Source organism: Rhipicephalus sanguineus, chromosome 5, assembly GCF_013339695.2.
Source record: "Rhipicephalus sanguineus isolate Rsan-2018 chromosome 5, BIME_Rsan_1.4, whole genome shotgun sequence".
NCBI lineage: Eukaryota > Metazoa > Arthropoda > Arachnida > Ixodida > Ixodidae > Rhipicephalus > Rhipicephalus sanguineus.
The window spans coordinates 141595739-141620191 of NC_051180.1; the positions used below are offsets into that span (position 1 = coordinate 141595739).

Consider the following 24453-nt stretch of genomic DNA (forward strand, 5'->3'; position numbering starts at 1 on the left):
AATTCACGAACAAATAAACATGGCATGAGCTCACGCTAGCCCCGACAGTGCACGCTTAGTGTTCATAAATGGCTTAAATTGACGTCAGGGAAAAATGCGAAGAAAATGCGATGACACTTCACCAAGCCGATGATGAAGTTCGCTTACGTTTCTTCACCAGTGGATGAACCTCGCATTTCTGGGACATCCTGCAAACACTTCTTCCCTCGCTCTCTGCATGGAGGCAACAAAGGTCGTTTGGGAAGAGTGATCGGATATTCGATCATCCTATGTGAGAAAACTGTCGATAAAAAAGCATAAATGAGGCGCTAGAAAGACAGGACGAGGGATTGACATTCAAGCGTTCTACCCAATACTGCAGAACAACAACCACAAAAAAAAAAAAAAAACAGTTAGAAAATGTTAGGAGGGAAGACGTGCACTTGTGAGTGAAAACTGGGCTGCGTGGAGGTAACAGATTATCAGGAAACGAAATGTGCCTAGTAAAGGTTAAGGCGCAACTAAACTGCTACACAAGGGGAAAGATCAAGAGCAAGGCAATGATAAACTGTTGAAGACAAAAAAAAGAAAGAAAGAAGGTAAAATGGCAGGCCGGCATCCCAGCGTCTCACGAAGGAGGCGCGCATCGTGAGATGCTGGAGGCTCGTCCGAGATGGCGATGCCGCATACGACGGGGCCCAGGAACGTGCCACGGGGGCCCCCACCGGCATTCACGAGAGGAGCGTCTCCCGTTCGAGCCGTGTACTACGACAGCGGCAGATGGACGGGCCCTCCGTCTAAGAAGGCCTCGGGCAGCAAGTTGGAAGGGAGGGAAGCCGTGCCTTCTCGGACACGGTGTACTGCTGGAGTGGCCCCTCTCCTCCTCCTCGATGTTGTTCGGTGGCCGCCCTGCCTTCTTTCACCCTCCTCACCACCATCAGAATGCAACGCACGTCCAGTGGCCGGCCGTGCTCCGTGGTCAAGGTAGAGAGGGGTGGAAAGCGGCAGGAATCCTTCCGTAGCCGCAGGTGACCCTCGGTGCATTGCTGCTGGGGCTCGTGTTGGCTGGGCGGGTGGTGGCTGCATCGTTCGGTGCATCTTTGCTCTGCCGCGCGCCTCGTTCATGTTTTTGCCCCGCGTCCTGCCGCTTCGCTCCGTCTTCCTTGCTGGCAGCGAAAACCTGCACAACAACGACGACAAGCATCAGTGGCGACGCGTAATGTGCAAAAGCAAGATGGATCGGATGGGCAGCACGCGACTGCTAATGTTTTTGCCGGAGCCGGCCGTGATGCATACAGCGATGGTTCCGTTGCCTTTTCGCTTTGCATGGCTTGTGCTGTAGTGTAGGTCGTGAAATAGAAGACGTTGCGAATGGTTTCGCGGTGCACAGTTGCTTGGCTGTCTACTATAGCCGGGACTAGAACTGTTTGTAGATATTCATGATAGCAACGGACGGGATAACGTAAACAGCGAAAAGAAAAGAAACAAGGCAGTGCGCGCGCCGTCCATTTTATTTTCTGTGTGTGCGCTTTTCTGTGCGCTGTTAGAAAAATTCCAACTCTCCAGATTCGTCATATTTGTTTACAAAGTGAGGCAGATATGTTGCACCAGGGAGTAAACAACTCGCCGCAAAAAGGGACCGTTGTTTCTACAGACTCCCATTGATGTGACAGTCACAAATGTGACCTGCATCAGCGAAGCCAATGACGTCGCAAAATGTGAGTGCAAGAATAGACAAATAATGGGCTGGATTTTCTTTGCAAATCTTCGGTCATAAATTCTATGTTTGCAAAGAGGAATTTAAAGGTGTTGCGCAAGGTCATTAGTTAGCGGAATTAAAACATGCACAGCTTCACCTCCTGGGAGCAGAGTCTATACCCACAGAGGTTTGGCGCACACTAAGTGCACTAACAAACCATGATTTTTTTTTTCCCTGCTATAGCGATACGCGTGGATGCACATGCGTTGGCGGCAGTGGTCGTATGGGAAAATTGGCCCAGGCGCAACTAATATAACAACAATGAAACGCCTATTGTCCTTTATTTTAAACAGTATTTTTTTATTTTGTCACCTCTTTCTTCCCATTGCCTCTGGGCTTTGGCTATTTACTCCGAAGATATACGTCTTTTCGGGATGTAACGATACTTTTCGCTATATAACAGAGCGTTTGTGCCACCAACAAACGTTCAGCGTACTGTACGTGGCTTGCAGAAGCGACATATGTCCTGTTGCAGAGGCCTCGGTTCGCGGGGCACGTGCCAGGATGTATAGTGTTCGTTCAAAACTAAACTGCAGGTGGGAGTGGTAGACAAAGATATAGTCATGCAATAATGCGTTCCCCTGACACGTATGTATTTCTAACAAACCAGGCAATTATCTAATGACTCTTATTCTACAGCTAATTATATACACACCTTTTAAGAGCATTCCATATGTAACATTTACAATGGCAAACAATTTTAGCAGCATCTGTTCTTTCGCCGTGGTGCGGCAATTAATAACATGTGTACTGCGTCAGGATCGTTGAGTATTACTTGTATTTACATAATAGGGCACATTTGATAACCATTCCGGAAGAATTGTGTGACCATCCATCAAACTTTTTTGTTGCATGGTTAGCAGCAAATGCATCTGCTGAAGATCCAATCAAATGATGAAGATGTACTCGTACATTGGCAGTCTGGTGGCAATTTCTCGATACGCAATACTAGCGGAATCAAACCTATTACTTAGTACTTATTAAGAACATATTAAAACATCGCAGACCGGCTACGAGTGCTACATCGGCATTCATCCTGGCTGCTGCGCTCTGTGAGCGCCCAGGCAGTATCAGAGTCGTTGTGCTGCATGTCATGGTGGCAGTGATTGCCAAGCGTTGTGGAAGTATCACTTTGTGATAACTGTCATATAACCATGTATCGATATCACTATATCAACGACGGCTAGGCTAAGATACATTACATTCTGCAAATATGTTGGCAAAAATGACAATTCTCATTGCTGTTGTATGACTATTATTATTGGCAGATTATCTAAGCCCGTTCTGCTAAATGTTCAAAAGTAATATATATTGACAAAAGCAGAATCTCCTGACGCACGCACGCACAGGAAATCACTTTCATCTTCAATTCTCCAATAATTAAGAAGTGCTCAACTGACACGGACAGATATATGAGTTGCAGGACGGACTTTTACATGTAATTTGACGAATAACCGCACTTATTCTGTTCGTTCAAGATATATCTTCACATTTGTCAGCTGCGACACGAAATTCACGAGTGTGATCAGAAATCTCAAAACATGAGTGCAACTGCTAATAAATTCTGGGTCACTTGAGACCATGCCTCAAATTCTGACTAAACCTTACACTTCTAGCTAATTTTGTGTTGAAACATATGTTATGCTAAAATGTCATGGTATGAGTACATTTCCAAAGATGCAGAATAAGACTAGGTCTATACCCCAAAAGTAGCTTTTGTGTTTACCTGTTAATTTTGCTCTTGAATTATAGTGTTGTGGGCATCAGTGCATTCTCATTCAACTACTGCAGCTTTTACTTATGTCCTACAGTTGATTACGAACAATGCTAATATAAAGAGCAAACATAATGGGCTAGTGTGGAGAGGGTCTGTCACCACCGACTTCCGCTTTGTGTCACAGAAGTTACTATGATCTTGCGAGCTTAATAGTATTTTAGTAGAAGCAACATAAAAAAACCGTGTATTAGGACAAGACCGGTGCCGGAGACGTTTATATAATACTACATGAAATATAGGAAAACAATAACCATGCAGTGCCCCTAACGGCCTTTCCATTAAGACACGTTTGATGCTTCCTCCCACTCTCTGCCTAGAGGTGGTTTTCCTTCAGAGCTCCTTTGTCGTGTCATTCCATGTTCGTACGCCAAGGGACTGCCAAGTGCAATTACACGCTGGCATAGTCATTACAGAACTCAGGAAGCCGCAAATTGGCACCCGTTGGCCTTGTGGCGCCTTGTTGGAGAAGTCACGTGCGTTGCCTATGGCATCGGTTCACTCCAAATACGGCATTCCACAGACCTACCGCACGGCTGCGCATCTTCTGTGGGCAAGAGTTCTTAGACAGAAACAATTGTGCAAATACTCAACTATATTACTAAAAATTGTGAGTTTCAGAAATGTGCAGTGTGCAGCAGTTCTTTATTTAAGCGAACTGTACGCAAGAAGTTTAGCCTCTCGGGTTAAGGAGTGGAAACAGTGTCTTCATTTTTATTGCAGCCGTAAACAATTCGATAATTAGTGCCATCGTATCAGTTCCCATTATTTTTAATAGTGCATACAGGGTGTTTTTTTTTTTATAATTCGCAACATTCTGCCTAGTATAACAGTGTGCTATATTGTGTACTGTTAATTCAAAGAAACACCGTCTCAATACCCACTCCCCCTTAACACGTTATTCTAAAGCCAGGAGGAACGTTGTAAATGAAACAAGTAATAATTAAATCTTGACAGTGTTACTGTTTGGCTACATTTTGTGTACTCATGTGAAACCTTTTGAAAATCGGCAATTATGCCATAGGAAATGCCTACTATTTAGGAAATTCTGGCGCCTTTTGTGCAGCACCAGCTACTTTTTTTTTTCCCAGAAGGCAAATTTTGTAATTATGATGAAATAACCTGCCCACACTGAACAGTACAGAGTAAGCACGAACGAAGTAGCCATACAGTTGATGTCGTAAATGCAGCAAATTGGTAAAAAACGACATTCACTAAAACACATTCTAACACAAGTCACGTAAGAGAAAATAACATAAACTAGGGCACGGATAAGACTATCAACCGCGATAAATAATATCCAATACGAGCATGTCTAATACGAGTTCATCAAGCATATGTGATTTATGAACAGACTTAACGCCAAAGTCAGGCAAATTCATTACAACAAAATTTGCGATCAGTCCATAATGCATGAATGTTTAGAAAGGCTTGTTGTTTCGCTATTCCTGATAATCAGAGCGGAGATTAAGGATTAATTAAGCCCTCACTATTGGATTTTCTCATCAAGGTAAGGATTCTATTGGGTGGGAGGGTGATATCGATCCCCGTTTAGGTATGTGTGGGCGTTTGTTTTTAATGTTTTCGTGTAAATATCCACATACCAAAGTAAAATCTTCGGGGGCAACGGATATGGACGCACCATGCACCCACTCTACGCCAATGTAAAGGACTTCGTACTTTGTCAACTGTATGAATCTTTCGCGCTTATATGACAGATGATTTTGTTGGAATCAATACGAACGTCGGCAAGCCTTTTTTTTTTTTTTCCACAGCGGCTCTCAATCTCGATGTGGCCAATGTGCCAGGTTTTTGTTGCATGAATGAATGAGTCACAGAATCATCTCGCCTTCTTCGTGCTCTTTTTTCTTGGTGGCGTCCGAATTTCCGCGAATTTCTCTGACTTTTAACATCTCTAAGGCCTGTCAGTGACAGACTACGCGCTTTCTCGGAATGCTGCCTTACTCGCACGGTTCATATCATTCACAACTTGGCGCATTCGCGGCTCTCTTTCGAGAGACGTCCCCTGTTTGGCGCCGCGTCCCTTATCGAAGTATTTTACTTTTCCTTTCTCGCGTCCGCTGAAAAAAAAAATTCTAAAGACGTGACAGCAGAGCTCAGGCTGCGAGCGACAAGCATTCCCCCCACGGACCACTTATTCACGACCAAGGCGCTTCAAACAGTTTTCTTCCGCTTTTTATGCGTTCATTGCCGCGTCAAGCGCCGCCAAAACGCAGTCCTGGCGGCGGTGGCGCCCTGAAAGGGACTTTTCCGATCCCCCTCGGCTCTCTCGCGGCAGCGCATCGCCCTTTTTCTCTTTCTCTCCTCCAGGTTCTCTCAAAGTTGCCGGAACCTCCTCTCCACCAAACCAACTCCCCTTCCTTCGTCCTCCCCGCCCTCTGGCGACGCGGGGCTACGCTGGTCCACCCCGGATTCTGCGTGAAACGGGGAGGCGATGGTGGCGCCGCTGCGAGCTCTGACGACGCGCAAGATGGCTGCGCTGCCAAGGTAAGGCTGCGACGGGCACGTCGCTTTTCTCCTATCCGCCGCTCCTCTACGGCCCGCATCCGTGACCGCCCGTGTCGCGAAGTGACAACTCTCGCTTTTCCGATAGCTTCCACCCCGAGCCCGAACTCACAGTTACCGGCAGACACTCCCCGTTAGGCCCGGAAGTCCGAACGCCTCCGTTGGATATCGCCAGCGCTCGGAGTCTCCGAACGACTCTCTGCTCGCGACGCGTAGTGGGCCCGAGTCCCCGTCAGCCCCGCATCCGCGCTCTCGTAGTCGCGTCAACCTGAACCCATCGAACGGCTCCTACGATCACACCGACGCCCGAGCTCTCTTCCGTAATCGCGGCTTTCGATATCCGCGAGCTGCGCTTAAGCCTACGCGCTTGCCGGCGTCTGCTACAAAATGTTTCTTTCGCCCTCGGACCTCCTCGCTTCCTCCGCCTACCCTTCCCCCGTCGAACCCTCCTCGCTCTCCCACGGTTATAAGCCAGTTCCGCGGATATAAACAGTGGCCAAGGGCTCGATACAAGCGGTCCTTGCGAAACGCTCAATGAATCGAATCCTCTCGTGTCCGGCCACATATTTTTTGTGACCCGCCAGGATGCCTCGGCTCGCTGGCGTTGGCCACGGCGTGGAGCTGACACTAACCGCTCAATTGTCAGGGGACGAGTGATGATGGCCTCGATCGCCATTTTTTATTGCTGCGACGGTACCTCGTTGTCGTCGTTGTCGTTGCGCGGCGACAGTTTGAAAGCAATCATCGGCCATTTTGATGTCATCGTGGATCGCATTTCTCTCAGTAACTTCTTTTCAATCGCGCGCTGTTAAGCTTCGTTTGGGAAAAGGACGTGGCGTGCACAGTGAAATTACTCGGTCTCCCTAAACGCACGCGCTGCAGTGGCACATTGATCGGATGGGCACCTCCGGGACGGTAACTCGTTGAGAGAGGAGGATAACGGAAAAAAATGAACAGGGAGTATTGTTTTGCGCACAATGTTTCAAATTGTTCCGAAGGGTCAAAAGTGTACGGTGCTTTAAGATCGTAGGAACGTAACAATAATAAATAGAAAAGGAAACGAACAGCCTCATTATTAAGCGTGCTGTTCTGTGTAAGTGTTCATTACAGAAACGCCGTCTTGTAATCGATTATGTCATCACCTGCTTTAATCCCCTGTTATGACTCGTGTCTGATGTCCTGGCTATTCGTATACATATTTAAATTCGTATTTTGCAGTCAACTGTAACAGCGCAGCATGCAGTCTTCTCAGAGGACAAACATTTTTGTGGGAGCGAAACTCTTGAGCACTTTCGAAGACATCCGGTGCACATGCGCGCCAACATTCCTACGTCTTCTAATGCAATAACGGCGACAGACGTGAAGCCATTGTAACGAACGTATAAAAAAAGAACAAAAAAACGCGGACGTATCTACTAAGGTTCTGCGCAGTTATTGGAGCGTAGCACTGTTGTGTGGAATATGCCATGTAAATAACAGTATTCAGATCTACCCCGGGCAGATTGTGCTGCTGGTAAGCCTTGTGCGTATAGGGACTATATATGCAGCACTGTTTTGCATACATATTGCAGCTACGTGTCCTCTCCTCTCATTTCCAGGATTATGTCTGTGGTGGAATATGCTGTAGGGATTCTGTTGGTCATATGGTTTTTTTTTTCTCATTTGCTCATGTAGCATTCCCTGTGTACTCTCAGCGCATTCTTCAGACGATTTCGTGCTCATTAGATTTATTAGAAAGCACAGGCAAGGCTGAATGAATTAAACACATCCAGGACCACTACTCACATTTCATGTTTTACAGGCACAATCATTTTTTTGTTGTTGCTATAGTTTTTATTGCTTTTCTTGTCGCTTATATCGCATAAATGTACCCACAACTCGCACTATAAGAATTAAAACGGGTTGCAACTTTTTGTGCATTAACGCCGGGGAAACATTGCTGATGCAGAATAACGTAAGCAAGTGCATTCATTGTTTTCTTGTGATCTCCGAAAGAGCTGTTTGATTGCGTCTGGTATGTTTTGTATGGATGTGGTACATAATTATTTGGCAATATTGTCCTAGAGAAGCCGGCGTAATATTAATGTGATGGTACGGCAAAGATCTAGCCCGTTATTTAAATATATTCACTCAGCGAAAATCTCGACATAGTTCATCGTTCAGACCTCTTCTTTCTTGTTTGTTTTGGATTTACGACTTGAGACGATGGAAACTGCGATTTATTCGTACACGTATATTTAGTCGAGTGAGTAAAGTACAAGGCGTGCATGATTTTCCTTGTCTAAACCGCATATTATCAGCTGACACAAAAGCGAAGCAAAAAAATAAAAATAATGTTGCTTTTTGTACGTTACAAGGTAAGCTAATCCTTCATATCTTTTACAAATTTTAACGAAATCTGTAGGGCTCAGTGCATGAAGTGCTTGGAGGTGGATATGTTCTGTTACTACAGGTTTTGTTTGCTCGCCATGTTTTGTATACAGTAGTGAACTCAAGGCATATTTTTTATTCTGCTACATGGAAATTTATTGACAAATACAATTGATTTTATGAACATTTTATTTTTATTAGTTTCTGGTCACCTTTTACAAATCTGTCGTCCACTGAGCTGGAGTGTGGTATGTTGTAAATGGATGTCATTTGTTCACTTCAATGAGAGGAAGGTAACCAACATTGTTTTTTTTGCACACGCTGTCATGGTAGTTTTGAAACCAGCTATTTATAGCAGCAAGGAAATAATTTTTGTAAACTGTACTGTTCATTATGAATAATTAACTGGGGATGAGGTACGTACGTTTGTTTCATTGGACGTGATATTTATTGGTTGTTTTTAGGATAAATACAACCTTTATTTTTTGTATATCAACTAGAGATATCAACCAAGCTTGCGTTCCCGTTTGCGCAGTGAAAATTGCTGAAGTTAAAAATGTCGCACATCTACTAACAAAATTCTCCATCACTCATATTTTGTTGAAGAAGCTCGCTGACTGATTTGCTACATTTTCTTGCGCAGAGGTTATTTTTAGGCCTCTGCAGATGGTGTAACCTTTGAATTAACACGGACACTATGTATGTCGAATTTACATATGAACTCATGTGTAAATATTTCGCAGCTAGAAAGCAGAGTTGCTTTGAGGTTTGCATAAAAAGAGCACGAGAGACGAACCCTCGAACGATTCTTCCGCTATGCGTGGAGGTATGAATACATCAGAATAAATAAGAAGGACTTCGGACTTTATTCGCGCTTCTTTTTTGAAAGGAGCAAACACTGCTTTCTGATATCAATTCTCATTCCTTTGACTCAAATGACCACTGATTAAATGAGTAAAATTTGTATTCCGTCAGATGTGGTATATAAATTATTTATTCACAAGTACCTGTGAAGCTGCCATGCTGATGGCGAAAACAAATAGGGGAAACAAATGGGGGAAACAATAATTGGGGAGAAACAAATGAAACGTTTGATATAAATCGCAAAATAAAAACGAAAGTATGTGTTCTGACAATACGCATGGCATACTGCTCACATTGGTATTATTCCTCTGTTTACAGAATATTTGCCCCCCGATCACGATAGAAGCACGGCGCATAGAATTTGAGCACTTCAGAGGAGATGTTTATGTTTACCGGAAAAAAAAACGCACAAGTCAACAAGGAGCGATGTTTTGGTGCAATCAACGAAAACGGAGTTTAGGGGTTGGGAGGAGTGTGGCGGTTTCTTTTTGTTTTAGATATGTTTACGATGCCCGTCTCTCTAAGCATTGCGAAACGTGGTTTAATGGCTCTATTTACAGCTCATTGCCAAATGAAAAATGGTATTCTATAAACATGCTCTTCCGGTGGAACTCTCCATCCTTCTGTTTGAAACCTTCACGGTCTTGCTCCGCTGTTGAAAATAACAATGCCTCAAGCAATGAGGCGAAGTAAAGCCTGCGAACATTCCCATCAATGTACGGTTCATTTTTACAGCGTTGTAAAACGTCGATTTCACTTTAAGTGTTTCCAGGAGCTGGTGCGCACAGTGTCTAGCACGGTTATCGAAATACATCACTGAGGAAGCAGCGAAGGGTATTCGCTATTAAACTTGTTCACTTAGAATGGCATTCAGGGTGCTTAGTACCACATCAATATTAAGATTGCGCTGGTTAGGGTCACGTTAGGCCGCGAATAAATGAAATGAAATGTAAAAGACCTGCTGAAGACCACGCAGCGATGTAATGCCGCAATGACAGCATCAGCATTACAGAGATAGTTAGAACGCCGCTTCAATATGCAAATGCTTAAGCATACTTTTGGGCATAGGTAGCTCATCGCATTTAATCACAATTATTTCTTGCGGATACTTACCTCCCAACATCCCCTTCCAGTCTTCCTGGTTTGCAGGAAGCAAGTCAGGCGCACTACTTCCTTGTCGACCCCTTCTGTATCGTCATATGAAACAAACAAAAAATCAAATACAAACAAATTTTAAAGGCTTGCAGCTCAAGAAAAGCACTGACAAAAGAACATTGATGACAACACACAAAGCACTGTAAGGCTATAACATGAATCACCTACTCGCCCAAAGATTTGCCCTCCCAAACAAACAAACAAACAAACAAACAAACAAACAAACAAACAAACAAACAAACAAACAAACAAACAAACACAAACAAACAAACAGCTTCTTTTCTGCTTGCCAGGTAGTTCCCTCTGCATTGTTCTTTTTTTTTCGCTTTGACTATCCAAGGCATGTCTACCACAGAGTTCTTTATGTTATTATTACACTAATTGCCCCGCCACGGTGGTCTAGTGGTTATGCGGCTTGACTGCTGACCCAAAGGTCGCAGGATCAAATGCCGGCCGCGGCCGCTGCATTTTGGATGGAGGCGAAAATGTTTGACGCCCGTGTACTTCGATTCAGGTGCACGTTAAAGAACCCCAGGTGGGTGGTTGAAATTTCCGGAGCTCTCCACTACGGCGTCTCTCATAATCTCTCATACTCATATCGTGGTGTTGGGACGTTAACCTCAGATATTATTATTATTATTATTATTATTATTATTATTATTATTATTATTATTATTATTACACTAATAGGAATATCGTTTTAAAACAATGGCCCGACTCTTCCTTTATCAGGGGCATTGTCTGAATTATTTTCTATGTGGCTACTCTCAGTATGCAAGATAGATAGATAGGCTGAAGCTGTGCCCGTATCAACAGCTAGCCGTTGTCAGAGGACTTTAACCCCTTAGCGTTACTGTGTACCTAGTTTTCAAACCATCCATGCTTTACTTGATTATCTTTGGGAAATACGGTCCCTGACCTGCAGATTGTAAGCATACCAGTCAGCTATGCATTTTAACCCTTCCCTCTCTCGTCGTCGTGACTTATTTCCTTGCTCCTCCTCTCCCTCTTTCCTTTTTATCAGCGTGCAGTAGATGGCTACGGGAATATGCCTCAGGCTGACACCTCTGGCTGCAGTATACTTCAAACTTTCTTCCAATTTCTTAGCAAAAAAAGGCTGCCACGTTATCCTGATAGCGTGTATCTGATATTACCGTTTTTTTTTCCAGTTAGCAACTCCATGCCCTGTAATACGTTCCCAACTGCATGGAAGAGTGATGATGAAGACGAAAACATGCGGCGCTTTATTGTTGCCAATTAGGCGGTATCCTAGGCGTTCATATGTGTAGGCCGGGTAATGTCCATTATTGCCAAGCGCCGCTGGCTTGTTCTCAGCTTTGCACGGACGCGCGCACAGTAGGATGGATAACTTTTGACTCCGGCGCCCAGTTTTCGGAGACAGGTGTTCTTAAAATAAGAAACTTCCTTGAGTTTTCAAGCTATAGTCACCACCATCTTCGCTATGTATTTTGATTTTTTTTTCCCCGTATTTTGCCACTTGTAACCCTCAAGATGGAATAACTTTCCTTGCAACTACGTCACTTGTGCACGCTTCGCGAGCACACTGAATGTTTTTACGCGGCCGTTTCCGGTGCTAACTCGGGAGTTTAATTGCCGGACCACAGGTGGTACGGCGAGAGCAGTAACACCGGCAGAATGACAACGAACAAACGCCGCGACAATAACGACAACTACATATCCTTTTATTATTTTTTTGTTCATATTGTTTCACTTTGCATTGCTGCGGGCATGTGTTCGCGCCATTGCTGTGTACCGGCTTTGGCTTGACTCGGCTTCAGTGAAGCAGTGCATCACGTGACCGGCAGATCCTTATCGGCTCGCAGCCGTGTTCCGTTAATTGTTGCTGCGTGCGGTCTTAATTGGCCGCAACGCCGTGAGGAGAATTTAATCACCGGCGCCGGCGCGGCGCGGACCGAGTGCGCGCCCCCTGCCGGCCAGCGTGCGGCGATGCGCGAAAAATGACCCGCGCCGACGCTGCGGATTCCAGCGATGGTGCGTTCGTGATGTGCCTCTTTTAGCTTGCACGTGACTGCATTTTCCAGTCCAGTATCTTGGAGTTCGAGTAAATCGTTCCTTGCAGGCTGAAAGTGTTCAGAAGCATGAGTGTCAAGAAAACGTTTCAGACATGTAATCCCTGCAGTTAGCATTGCTGTTTTACTGGTGTAGAGAAGTAGCTTTGCACGCACGCACACGCATGCAAAGCAGTTGCGTCGATTTGCAGCGTAGTTTCCCGGCTTCTAATTTGCGTGAAGCGGTCGTTTGGTTGTCATCACTGCTTAAATTTTGCCACGTTCGTGCATGGGTTTCTAAATCAGCGCGAAACACACTCACAACTACCTAAACCTTTATTGCTCTGCACAGTGCCAACGCATCAAATGCATTACAAAGTCATCTAAGGAATGCGATATACAGAAATGTATGTATACTTCTTAGGAATAACCTGTCAGTTTAGAAATCCAGAATAGCACTGTGTGTTATTTGATAAAAAAAAAATATCTGTGTAAGCAGCCTTCGGGTGTATATGTGTGAGCATGAAATGCTCATATAGACTTGTTGCTATGCGTATACACCAATGGTTAAGCCGCATGCCTTAATTTTAAAGCGTGCATTATGCGAGTATGCCGCCTCATACTGCGGCGGGTTTCACGACGATAGATTTTGGTGATGGACATTATTGTGTAAATGAGTCGCAATCAGCAGATTCCGAAAGTCACGCACACGCAGATTTCGTGCTACTCCCTCTCGTTGTGCAGAACAGACAGGCCCGTAGCCAGGAATTTCTTTCGTGGGGGGAAGGGGAGGGGCACTTGCTGAAAACCTTGACTATTTGAGAAAAACACCTATTTTCATTATTTATTTTTGAGAAAAACACCTACTTCACCAAAATTTTGGGGGCGGGGAGGTGGCTGGACCCCTGGGTCCCTAGCCCCCCCCCCCCCCCCCCGGGCTACGGGCCTGAGCTTTATGCTCAGGTGCTTCGGCAGCATTAGCATGAACACCACACCATCCTGTGCCAGATGTTGCTCACGCCAACGAGTATACAGAACATTGAACAGTGATGCATAAGGCAGCACACAGTATGAAATCCCAAGGAAAAGCAATGAGAGAACAGACAACGAAAGCATGAGAAATATTGTTCTAGTCATTGCTTCGCCTATTTTATATGCTTTAACTACGAGATTTGAGCGAAACACAGGTCGCAGATACTTAGCGAAGCCGCATACACTTAGATGAAAATAGGTTAGCGGAAACTTTGTACATAAATGTAGAACGTATATAATATAGTTATTTCACAGCAGCGTGTCTTTTCCTTGATCTAAATTGTACATTTCGGGGGCCTTTTTAACAGGTGAGACTCAGAGGCCTCCTTTATTGTTGCGGTTTACGATTGTTCACGGAATTTCGTAAATTGCTATGTCAGTGACATTAAAACTACTCTTCTGGCCACATTTACAACCAATGTTTATGTAAAGTATTAGCATAAGCTATTCAAACAAGTTCAGGGTTAGGCGAAAGTTTGAAATTATGAGGAATCATTGAATAAGAAATGTCGCTGGATCCATCACTTCGACAAGGAGAGTTTTTTTAGACAAGTCCCCTGGACGAGACGTTGCCTCCAGAGCCATTTGCTTTGTTCGACGATTTCCCATCAGCATAAGCTATGTAACTTTGCTACGTGAACACCACACCAGCCCGCGCCAGTCGTTGTTTACACAAACGAGTATTTGTCTGCGGTGATTGACGGCGGCAGCCAATATGATAATCCCCATTTTGTTTCTCGCGAGAAAGCTTTCTTCGGACGTTCCATAAGTTGTGGCTCAAACATGAGCCAAGCGTTCACATAGAATAGCGGCGGTTAATTTAATATAACATCAAATAAGGAAGAACCCTACTACAACAACAGCAGTGTGCATAAATTATCAACGTGCTACGAGAAAAATTATCACAACAGGAAATAGCCCAATTACATAAGAAAAGCTATAACAAAAATGACAGCGAAGACTGAAGCAGCATGCGAGGTTACTAATGGTGGGGGATGCAAATTGCATGTAGCGCAGGGCCTGATCGAACCTAAGCAAATGCAGTTAAGCCGAGACCAACAAATATTGATTGGGGTAGATTTTTTCCATTCGGCAGCTGTATGAACGCTTAAGCGGTAAATGGTGCTTAAAAATTTGTTGTTTCGTGTAGTGTTTGTGGACTTTGGTAAATAAGACAAGGAGGTGTAGGACACGGAAGCAAGAAAAAGGCATCGAAAGTGTGCGGCAATTTGTCATATAGTTATAAAGTTAAGGCAATAGAGGTTTCATGTAGAAATGACACAATGATGAAACCTAGCTTTTTCGGAAGTGAATGTCAAGTATATAAAGTCTGGCTGTAGAAAAGGGGCCGGCTATTCCAAAGTCATGGCTACAAACCACTGAAGTACAGAACGCAGTAAGGAAAAAAACACTAGCAAAGCAAACCGTCGAAATAAAGTAAAATATACAATTTACACGACTTCAAGACTAGCACAAGGATAAAGTTGTCATAAGAACACAGGTTACATTAAAAATGCTTTAAACTGCTGTTCAGTGGGAACTTGTCAAGTCGTTGATAGAACATTTCGTGGAGCCTAGAAAGTTAATTTCTGTTTGTTGAAACGCGACGATAAAGATTGCATGTCCCTGATGCTGAGGTTAATTGTATTTTAAAGTACGTAATCAAACAGACCGCATCAAGTAAACCTCGTTCATAACCTTGAGGCATCAAGAACACGGAATCTTTATATGTGAGAACGCTTTGAAAGCTTGTAATTGCAAAATTTAAAAGAATTTGTAGCGAGCTACTATTGAAGTCAAGTGACTTGGATGTGATAGCAGCAAGGTAGGTCATGCCATTAGTAAACTTGCTGGATGTCCTTAAATTGCCTGAATAGGGATATTTATAGCTTACTAGAAAGTTCCTTAGGTTGAGAGATAAAAAAGTTTATGATGTGATTCCCACGAACACAGATCTCTAACTTAATGTAGGCTTTCTACTGCGTCAACTCGTCATCGCAAGTGTTAATATGTCGATAAGTAAAGCTTTCACTTGTGAAGATCAGGATCCATGAAGAAATGTTGGTATTGAACGCAATTGTTTAAAGGTTGGCGGCACAAATCAACAGAGGAGCAAGCCTCCAGCTACGCCAGGAATGACGTCGAATGTTTCTAATGATATGCTTACAATTTCAGTCATCTACAACAATGTAGCAATTAATACTCGATAAAGGAGCGAAACTTGACGCACCCCTTCAGTCAGACAAAAACTATGATTTTTAGATTATCGTTTCAACTACTTACCCCACTGAAGATGACTAATTTATCATACTGTTTTTATCGGAATGTAAATTCTGATATGGTGAAGAACTAAGGTCAATTCCCTTTATTCTAAACATGACGCTTTTGCCTCTTGTAAAAGTCCATTAAGAGCTTCCTCTTGCATTTTTTTCTTTCTTTCGAGCATGGCCTGCCGACATAAAGTTCGTGCATGGTAAATCAAGCAGGGTATGAAACGTTGATTGCTTAAAAATATCCGAATTGATTATTGATCATCGTCTAATTCCGCTTGTTCCGGAAAATGTAGGGCCTATATTGGATAGCCAGCCATAGGACGAAGATTTGTGAAATTAACCTTGATTAAAACATCGAAACGATGGCGTATCTGATAATATCGATGACATTTCTTTTTGGTACTCCCATTTTAATTTCTGTATTCTATATTTCATATTAAGTCACCTTAATATCTGTGTCACAAGGCGATACAGATACAGTCGGCCGTATAATGGAACATGTATATATAAACAAATGCAACGATATACGGGGCCTGGCGTATAAAATTAGGAGTCATACTCCCTTAAGCTTGACTCGCGGTGACACATCGTTTTATGTTTGGCAATATTTAGTTTCGGTGACTCTGTCTTCTGCAGTCACTTTTTGGCCACAAGCGGTGGCGAGCATCCTGATAACGAAGCAGAAAATCATAAGTGAGCAGAGGAATCAAATTGAACTTTATATATGTCAAAGGTTTCAAAACAACTCTGCAAGCTATTGTGTCTCAGCGACGCCTGGGCTACATCTAGGAGAGTCAAACTTGTGGCAGGGTACTTTGAGCGGTACGGAATGCTTCACTCTTTGAAAAGCATTACACATACCCATGAAAGACTTCAGAAGGAGCCACAACTTTAGCCATGAACTAAATCAGTCATGAAGCTGAAGCGATCGTATTATATTACAAATGTCCGTATCTACGACAGCTTATCATTTGAACGGCTGCATAAATTATATGTAAATGACATGCAATATTTCATTGGAGTTAGCTAAATCAAGAGTGAGAGAACGATTTCAAAGGGAACAGAAATAAAAGAATATGAATATGAAAAACGAAAGCAAATCATAAGCATTGCCGAATTGCACTTATTAATCACAGGCAAGCTTTTGAAGTCCCTAGACAGCGTGTACTCATAGATCCAAGAGACATGAGGGGTGCTCCTCTGAGTCCGCCGAGAAAGATGACGTAGAGATAGGGAGTCGTCGTCTCTCTGCATGATCGACCAATCGCTCGGTCATCTCAAGCCGGCCCCCAAGATGCGGCCACTTCGTACACATACACAGTCGCCGTCCGGTTGCAGGAAGGAGACGAGACTGCAAGATCGCCCAGATCCGCGTCTGATGCCAGTTGCCACCGCGCGACCCGCTGCGTCTTCCCCCTTTCAACGCACCAATGGCCGTCCACCCATCGATCAAAATTGCCGACGCGCTCCGCCAACCGTGCGCTTCTCGTGATGCATGCATTAAGCGTGAGCGCATGCAGCCCTGCTTGCACTCAGTGGCGCGCCGGACGCGCGCATAAACGTGTTTACGGGGGCGCAAAACGCACTCGTCCCGAATCCTCTCGTTTCTTCTTCCTCTTCTTTTCTGCTTGCATTGTCTTATAGCTCTTCTTAATGTCTTTGTAATGACGTTTCGTCTGGTGCGTCTCCTCGGTTCGGATGTGAGTGCCGCCGAGTTATCACTCGGTTGAGGTATTCACGCTGGTTGTTTTCTCTTATTCTGCTTCACGGAAGAAAAAGCACGGGCATATTCGGTAGCTCGGAGACTGCAGGCGGCATGCAGGAGGTCAATGACAGCTGCATCCTTGTAAGTTTACGCACCGTGCATCCATACACAGCCAGAATTGCGGCAGTGGCCTATGACCCTTCTTCTTCCGTCCCTTTCCACTCTTACCTTCGTGCTCTCGGAGATGAAGGCAAGGTTCAACTCATAAACGAAAAAGAAATGGTGACCGTCTGCAATGTGGCGCTGTTTGATCGTGAAGCGGCGTGTCATTTTACGTGGTGGCTTGTATCATTACACGCTTTGGCGCCCTTCAAGTGTACGAGAACACCGGCTTCCGAGCTGTAAAATCATCGCCAGCGAGGAGTGGCAACGTTAATTAGGACTGCGTGGCCAACGCCAGCTCGGTTTCGTTTTCTGCAATTTGTAAATTGTGGTGGTGATGGCACTGCGAGCTGCATGTGCTGCACACGGCTTGAAGGGTCGACGCTTGGCTTTTGCGACATACGCATATGTTAATGAAGATACATAGCCTTGTCGCATTATAGAGTTTTTGCTATTTAGGTTCTTACAATGACATCTACAATGATTAAGTGCTCGTCATGAAAGCAGACAGTGCGCTTTGCCCCCTATATGATTATATCACAAAAACATCGTTTGGCCTTGTAAGATATACTGGTGTTTTCGGAGGTAGGATTCATGATTTCGAGTATGAATCATCGTGGGCTCGAGCCATCATGCGCGAGCAATACGTAGGAAACGAAGCGACCAATGCGTTCTTTATTTGTTCTGGCAAGCGGGTTTTGCCTATTTAGATGGAAAAATGGGACGCAATATCTAATGATATATTGGTGACCAAGGAGTTTGGGGCTCAAGCTGCAGGGTAGACGTTTAGATCGCCTACGAAAGATAAAGACAGCAGCCGAGCGAATTACACAGAACCAGAGAGCAGCTGGTTGACCACTGTAATTTTCGAAATTGGTGGAAGCATGGTCATGTTTCACTTTTAGGTATACTAAAAAAAATTGGGAACGGCTCTCAAAGCAACACAAGCGTAGAGTTGCAGTCTACAAAATGGCGAATTAGGAGGAAAAGCGAAGCATGGGAGGAGAACAGAAAAAAAAACATTTACGAAAAAGTCGAGGAGAAAACAGCTTCAAAGTGATCGACTAAGGCGATGGTTGCGCATATTAGCTTATATTTGAAAACGGATGTATCCTTATCGCATTACTAGCGTTATATAATTTGAAAGCAACACAATCGTTTGAACACTGAAGAGCGAATCAGCCTTCGGCAATGGAGAGAGATGGGACGGATATTCATGACGAATTTCCTCCCTAGACGCATCGTGCACACATATGCGGAAATATTGGGCATAAAGATTCTTACGAAATGGAAAAAGATTCTTATTAAATGGAACATTACTTTTCAGTGCACCTACTATTAGTAACAATAAACGAACGTTTTCGATGGTTTACAGTTTCAACGTGTAAACTAAACGATCAGCGGAAGGTCGACTGCTGCACGCGTTGTTTAGCTAAGAATCGACATACTGAACATGGCGAGCATTCACAGAAAGCTCTTGGTTGGAACTGTCCGTAAAACAATATGCGACCCAATCCTCGGGCTGGTCACAGATTTAGCGACCAGTCAACGGGAAACCATGCTTACGAAAGGAAAAACGTGGGGATTCGGCCCCAGTGCATCATGCATATTCCCAAAAATTTAGCTATACTGGACATATATTAGACAACAGAGGCCTCTCAGTCATGATGACCTACGTAATATTAGGGACAGTGGTCTGCTAGTGGCAAATCGACACATACCTAAGCCAAGTGATATGCATTTGTCTCCATACTTGTTGGATTCGCAGGGATTTACTGAATTTTCGTTTCATTCTTCGCAGTAAATTACGAGTGAAGCTTTGTCAGTGCAGCAGATCATTATTACTCACTGTAACTGGCAAAGCTTCCTGCAAGTGGTGTTTTTCTCTCTCAGAGAAAACAAGGTAACTGCGAAAGAAAATATTTTATTCAGCCGGGAGGGTTCTAATTCTCAGTGTCGTCAAATCATATTCATAATCATCCTTGTTGGAATGTGAATGTCTTTCAGTGCTTATTATAACCTGTTTTACACTTTGTTCAGTTCTTTCACTGTTTTTTTTTTTTGCGCCTCCTGCTTGGTCTTCGGACTGCAGTATGTACTAAATAAAACAAATAGAGAAATAAGGTACATAGAAATCGACCCAAACAGAGCTAGCAAGTAGCTAAATTAAATTACTGAAGCTCAAGTAAAAACATTTTGCAGCCCACAGAACGTTATTCCATGTAATATATACACTACCTAAGGGTTTCTTATGGATCCGAACGTTTTCTTCCATTCAGTGTGAATCAAAATAAGACACTTCCGAAAAACAATACCCATTTGTGCGATAAAGAACTGGGAATGTCTAGGCCGTTAAATGAAGCTGAAAGCGATGTACATAAAAATGTTGGGGTGTCATCTTCTTTAGTCACGCCGTTCAGATACAATGGCGAAAGAAAATATATAGTACTGTGGATCCTCTTGAAAATTTGTTACCAAAGTTTCAAAGCCATTGTTGCGTTTCCACGATTATATGAGATATCAGGAGGGTGCACACGCTGCTGCAGCCACAAAGACTGAGACTGATGACCTGGGTTTCGCGCGGTGCCATATATAAAACCAGGGGCGTAGCCAGAAATTTTTTTCGGGGGGGGTTCAACCATACTTTATGTATGTTCGTGCGTGCGTTTGTATGTGTGCGTGCCTATATACGCAAGCAAAACTGAAAAATTTCGGGGGGGGGGGGGTTTGAACCCCCCCTTGGCTACGCCCCTGTATAAAACGTTACTGTCAGCTTTCTTCGCTTCGTGCGGCTAACTGTTATCTATGAATGACCAGTTTTGTGTGCAAGCAGTAGTATGTGCGTAGGTTTTATCGTGGTTCTTTTATCCCTTGTGATATTAGTCGCATGCAATAGCCTTCGCTCGGCAGACTTGCGCGGACGTATATTCGCGTGCTGGATAATTCATGCGGTTTACTTAAATTAAAAACTGAATTTTCTTTTTTATAACGATATCTCGCACGCCATCGTGCATGGCTGCAGAGCAACGTTTACCCTTGGAGAGTTTTTTTTTTTTTTTTTTTCAATCCACTGGGCTAAGCCCGTTCGTGCTGCTATCACAGCATCACGTCATCACTGACGTTCTGTCATCTGGAGACTCGGCAGGGCGCCTTGGGTATCGGTTGTATAACATAAACGATTATTCACTGAGCGTTCTAAATGGTGGCTCCTGCGTGTGATTATTTCGACAAATTCGACACATTTGGCAGCCAACTCTGCTGTTAGCTTCAGTTTCGCTTTCTCAACGGACTTTTTTAGCCTAGTCGTGGCGGTGAGGTATATTGTAACACGGACCTTCTCCTTAGGAGAGATCGCAAAAGCGATTTCAAAAGCAGCCACATACGAGCACTTGCGATATCCCGTGCAACGCACAGGGCGTATACCTGGTTGGCGCGTCGCAGCAGCAATACGGCGCGCGTGTTTGGTGCGGCGTTCGTGCGGTTGCTTCAGTGCTTGAAATTTATGCTGGAATCCGTTTCATGCACTTATTTTCGTTCCGGTAGACGTATTTGACCTTGACTTGTGACGTTGATGAAATACATCATTTCGAGAGGTAAAAGTCTCGAAGAACTCGTAGCTGTTCGGATTCAGGGACGCTATACGTGGTTTTGTTTGACCTGTTCGCTTGAATTTGTAAAAGTACACGTGTTCAGGTGAGGTGTCGGGGGCCATACACCTGCGATTACCTTGGCAGAGCACTTCTAGGGCGCCTATATTTCGCTTTGCTCTGCAATTTGCACGCTTTGAGGTTTCACGTTCCCGTGTGGATTAGCTTGCATGCCATGTTTTTTTTTCTTTCTTTCCTTTCTGTTTGTTTAAGCCTGACATCGGAATTTCCTCCCAAGCAAGGTATGCATCACGAACAAGAAAACATCGCCACGGAGCGGCCTGCGCTGCACTCGATTTGGTGACGTAAGCAGTATAATTTCGGAACGTTGCTTCTTTCTATAGTGGCAATACGTGCATAAAGTAATAGAAGTGTGGGCAGGAATGATGAATATCAAGCTACGCTATCATCGTCACCGTCATTATCATTCATATGCAGACTCGAAGTTTGCTAGGAATGATAAACGTTTCAACTTTTGCATGAGGTGCATTCTTTCACCAATGTCAAGACTGACAGGTATCACATACAGCGTGCCAACATATATTTCGTTTGATTGGAAAGTCTACATACGTACTGCAGAAACTTATGTGCTTAATCTCAGAGTATTGACCCAATAGGCGTGGCGAGTTAACAATACCAGACGAAAGCCCTTGTCGCCTCTCCCTACGTGGGCCCTGAGTCACCATACGAAATTAATGCGCAGTGCTGGCCCACAGTCTAAATGTCGCTGTTTAGGCAACGTCCTCCTTTTGATTATGACACCATTCCGAAATTCTACAAGTTTTGTAATATCTCCTTTCATTATATTATAGATGAATTTTCTGGGCACCATGATCCACTCACGTTTACACGCTCGCTGTCATTTCTTCACTGGCAATACCGCGAGCAGCAATATTTGCTATATATATTTTTTTCTTGGCTCTGTTGCCCTTTCAGATGGCTTATTCTTTTCCCAGTCTCCCCATGGTGCATGTTCAACCTCTTATTAGCCTGTCTTGCTGTTTCTTTCGCCCAAATATAGTCATTTTAATACAATTATAAATGCTTGGATGCCAGCTGAAAACAACCCTAATTACTCTCTAACCACTCCAGGTGACAAAATGACAGAAAGGTAGGCGAGTTGGTTAGAGTTCATGGTCGATTTGGACGATGATTTGGACGATGCGGGGTATATAAGTGGCGTTTTTTCCAATAAAACTTTATTTGTGAGTACAGCGCACGTCCTGTCTTTTCTCGTCCTTGTATTCGATATAGCCCTGCCTCATACACTTCACTATGACTCCAGGTGACGTTTGTAGACTATATTTTAGTTAATGGAAACGGGGCTTCTAACACGAAACAGTGTCGTTGTGTTTGTATGTTTTCTCACTAACCAAACTCGGACATGGCAAGTGGACTGATTCGCTCATTTATGGCACTCTGCGAAACATTCCAAATTAAAAGAGATCACAATTGATGCACCTGAACGTATGTAGCCTCACGGGTTTTTTGAAACATTTGCCTCCCTTAAAGCTCCATGCGCAATGAATGAATGAATGAATGAATGAATGAATGAATGAATGAATGAATGAATGAATGAATGAATGAATGAATGAATGACAACTTCATTTTTTTAAAGAAAAAGGTCGGGCGAGTTATTGGGGGATTTTGGCGAATATCCCCGCCTAGGCGTCGGCAACGAGCGCTTGAGCTCTGGCGGCTTTCTCGGCTCGCTGAACTGCCCACAGTTGGTGCTTGAGGGCGAGGATAGTTTTTTTTTATCTCCTAAATCAGCAATGGTAACCCGCTGACAGATTATAACACAAATAGCAACACATGACGTCCAGATGAAGATTTCTTTCTCCTGAACATCCCGTTTGGATTCCTGACTCATGAGCTGATATTCGGTATGTCGGGAAATGCCAAGAGGCTAGAATACGTTACGTTTCTGCGTTGTGTTTGTTTCAATTTCACTTTCTTTCTATTTCTCTCTCTTCACACTTGGCAACCGAATAGGTTTGAACATTCATGTTTCCACTCGAAGTTATTATGTCATTAACGTTAATATTAACAATATTATTATTGTTGTTATCATTATTATTATTACTTTGCCGACGCAGTGCTGTCGTTAAAGCCGTAGTTGTTAACTGAGTATCGTGTTATTGAACGCCTGTTTACTTAAACAGGAACAACTTTCCGGCCACACAGACATAGTGTCAGAGATGGGTCGCAGTATTACAACCGTGTCAACACAAAGTCTGCGAAAAGAGGCTTCGGCATGTTTTGTTTTTTGTTTATGTATTTCAGCTTTCATGTTCAAGAGCAGCCAACAAGGCGTGACTCTGGCTAATCAACTTCCCTGCATTTCTCTGCTCTCCCTCTCCAGCAGCGTAGCTCCCTCCAAAAAAATTTCTCGCTCCAACCCTGCCCCTCTCGCTTTTCCTTCTATATATAAAGGTAATCTTTCCAGTCCACAGCAGAAGATGTAACGAAAGGGAAGACAGCAGTCGACAAAGAACAATGTTCCATTGTTTAGGTGGACGACGCACTTGCACCGTTTTTCACGTTACGGTTGACGGGTCCTTCCTGTGTACGCTGTTTCGAGCACGCGTCCACAGTTGTTACAAACGAACTCGCCTCCGTTCACAGAATCAAGCGCATCGCTGACCTGAAGTAAGGCTGGAACAAGTTGTTAAGGTATACCTTAACAACTTGTTCCAGCCTTACTTTTTTTCGGACGCCAAGTAATTATCTTCATTAAAAATTTCGTTTCGCTACTTTTACTACACGCTCAAAAAAAAAAAAAAAAAACGTCAACTGAAGCGCACAGCGTACGTACAACTGATTAAAATTTTCTATTATACTGTAAGCTTTTTTTTGTGGAATTCATACGAGAACAGAGTTTCAGATATGGCAATTTATGTATACATAACCTATTGTATGCCTGACATCACTGCATATTGTGTTTGTTCAGGTACTTAAAAAGTATGCCTAACCTAGCGTATGAAAAACAAAAATACAAAACAACAAAAGTACTCTACATGACGCACGGAATCTGACAGAAATACATCTGGTCATTTTACCTCCTTATCATTCCTTCGCTGCAAAGTTTCAAAAGTACGCTTGACCAAAACGTGGGCGAAAGTGAGATGTAAACCACTCATTGAAGAAAATTCAGCAAACAATAATAGAGTACGC

At 43.7% G+C, this 24453-nt stretch overlaps 1 protein-coding gene across 1 annotated transcript in view; it reads left to right on the forward strand.

Annotated features, from left to right (window-relative positions):
* Window positions 1–5709: 5709 nt before the first annotated feature.
* Window positions 5710–24453, forward strand: part of LOC119394286 (uncharacterized) — a 41167-nt gene continuing 22423 nt past the window's right edge. Inside the window, exon 1 of the mRNA XM_049416053.1 lies at window positions 5710–6020. Within this exon, the coding sequence (XP_049272010.1) occupies window positions 5712–6020 (309 nt within the window). The 5' untranslated portion in view covers window positions 5710–5711. The remainder of the gene's footprint in view (window positions 6021–24453) is intronic.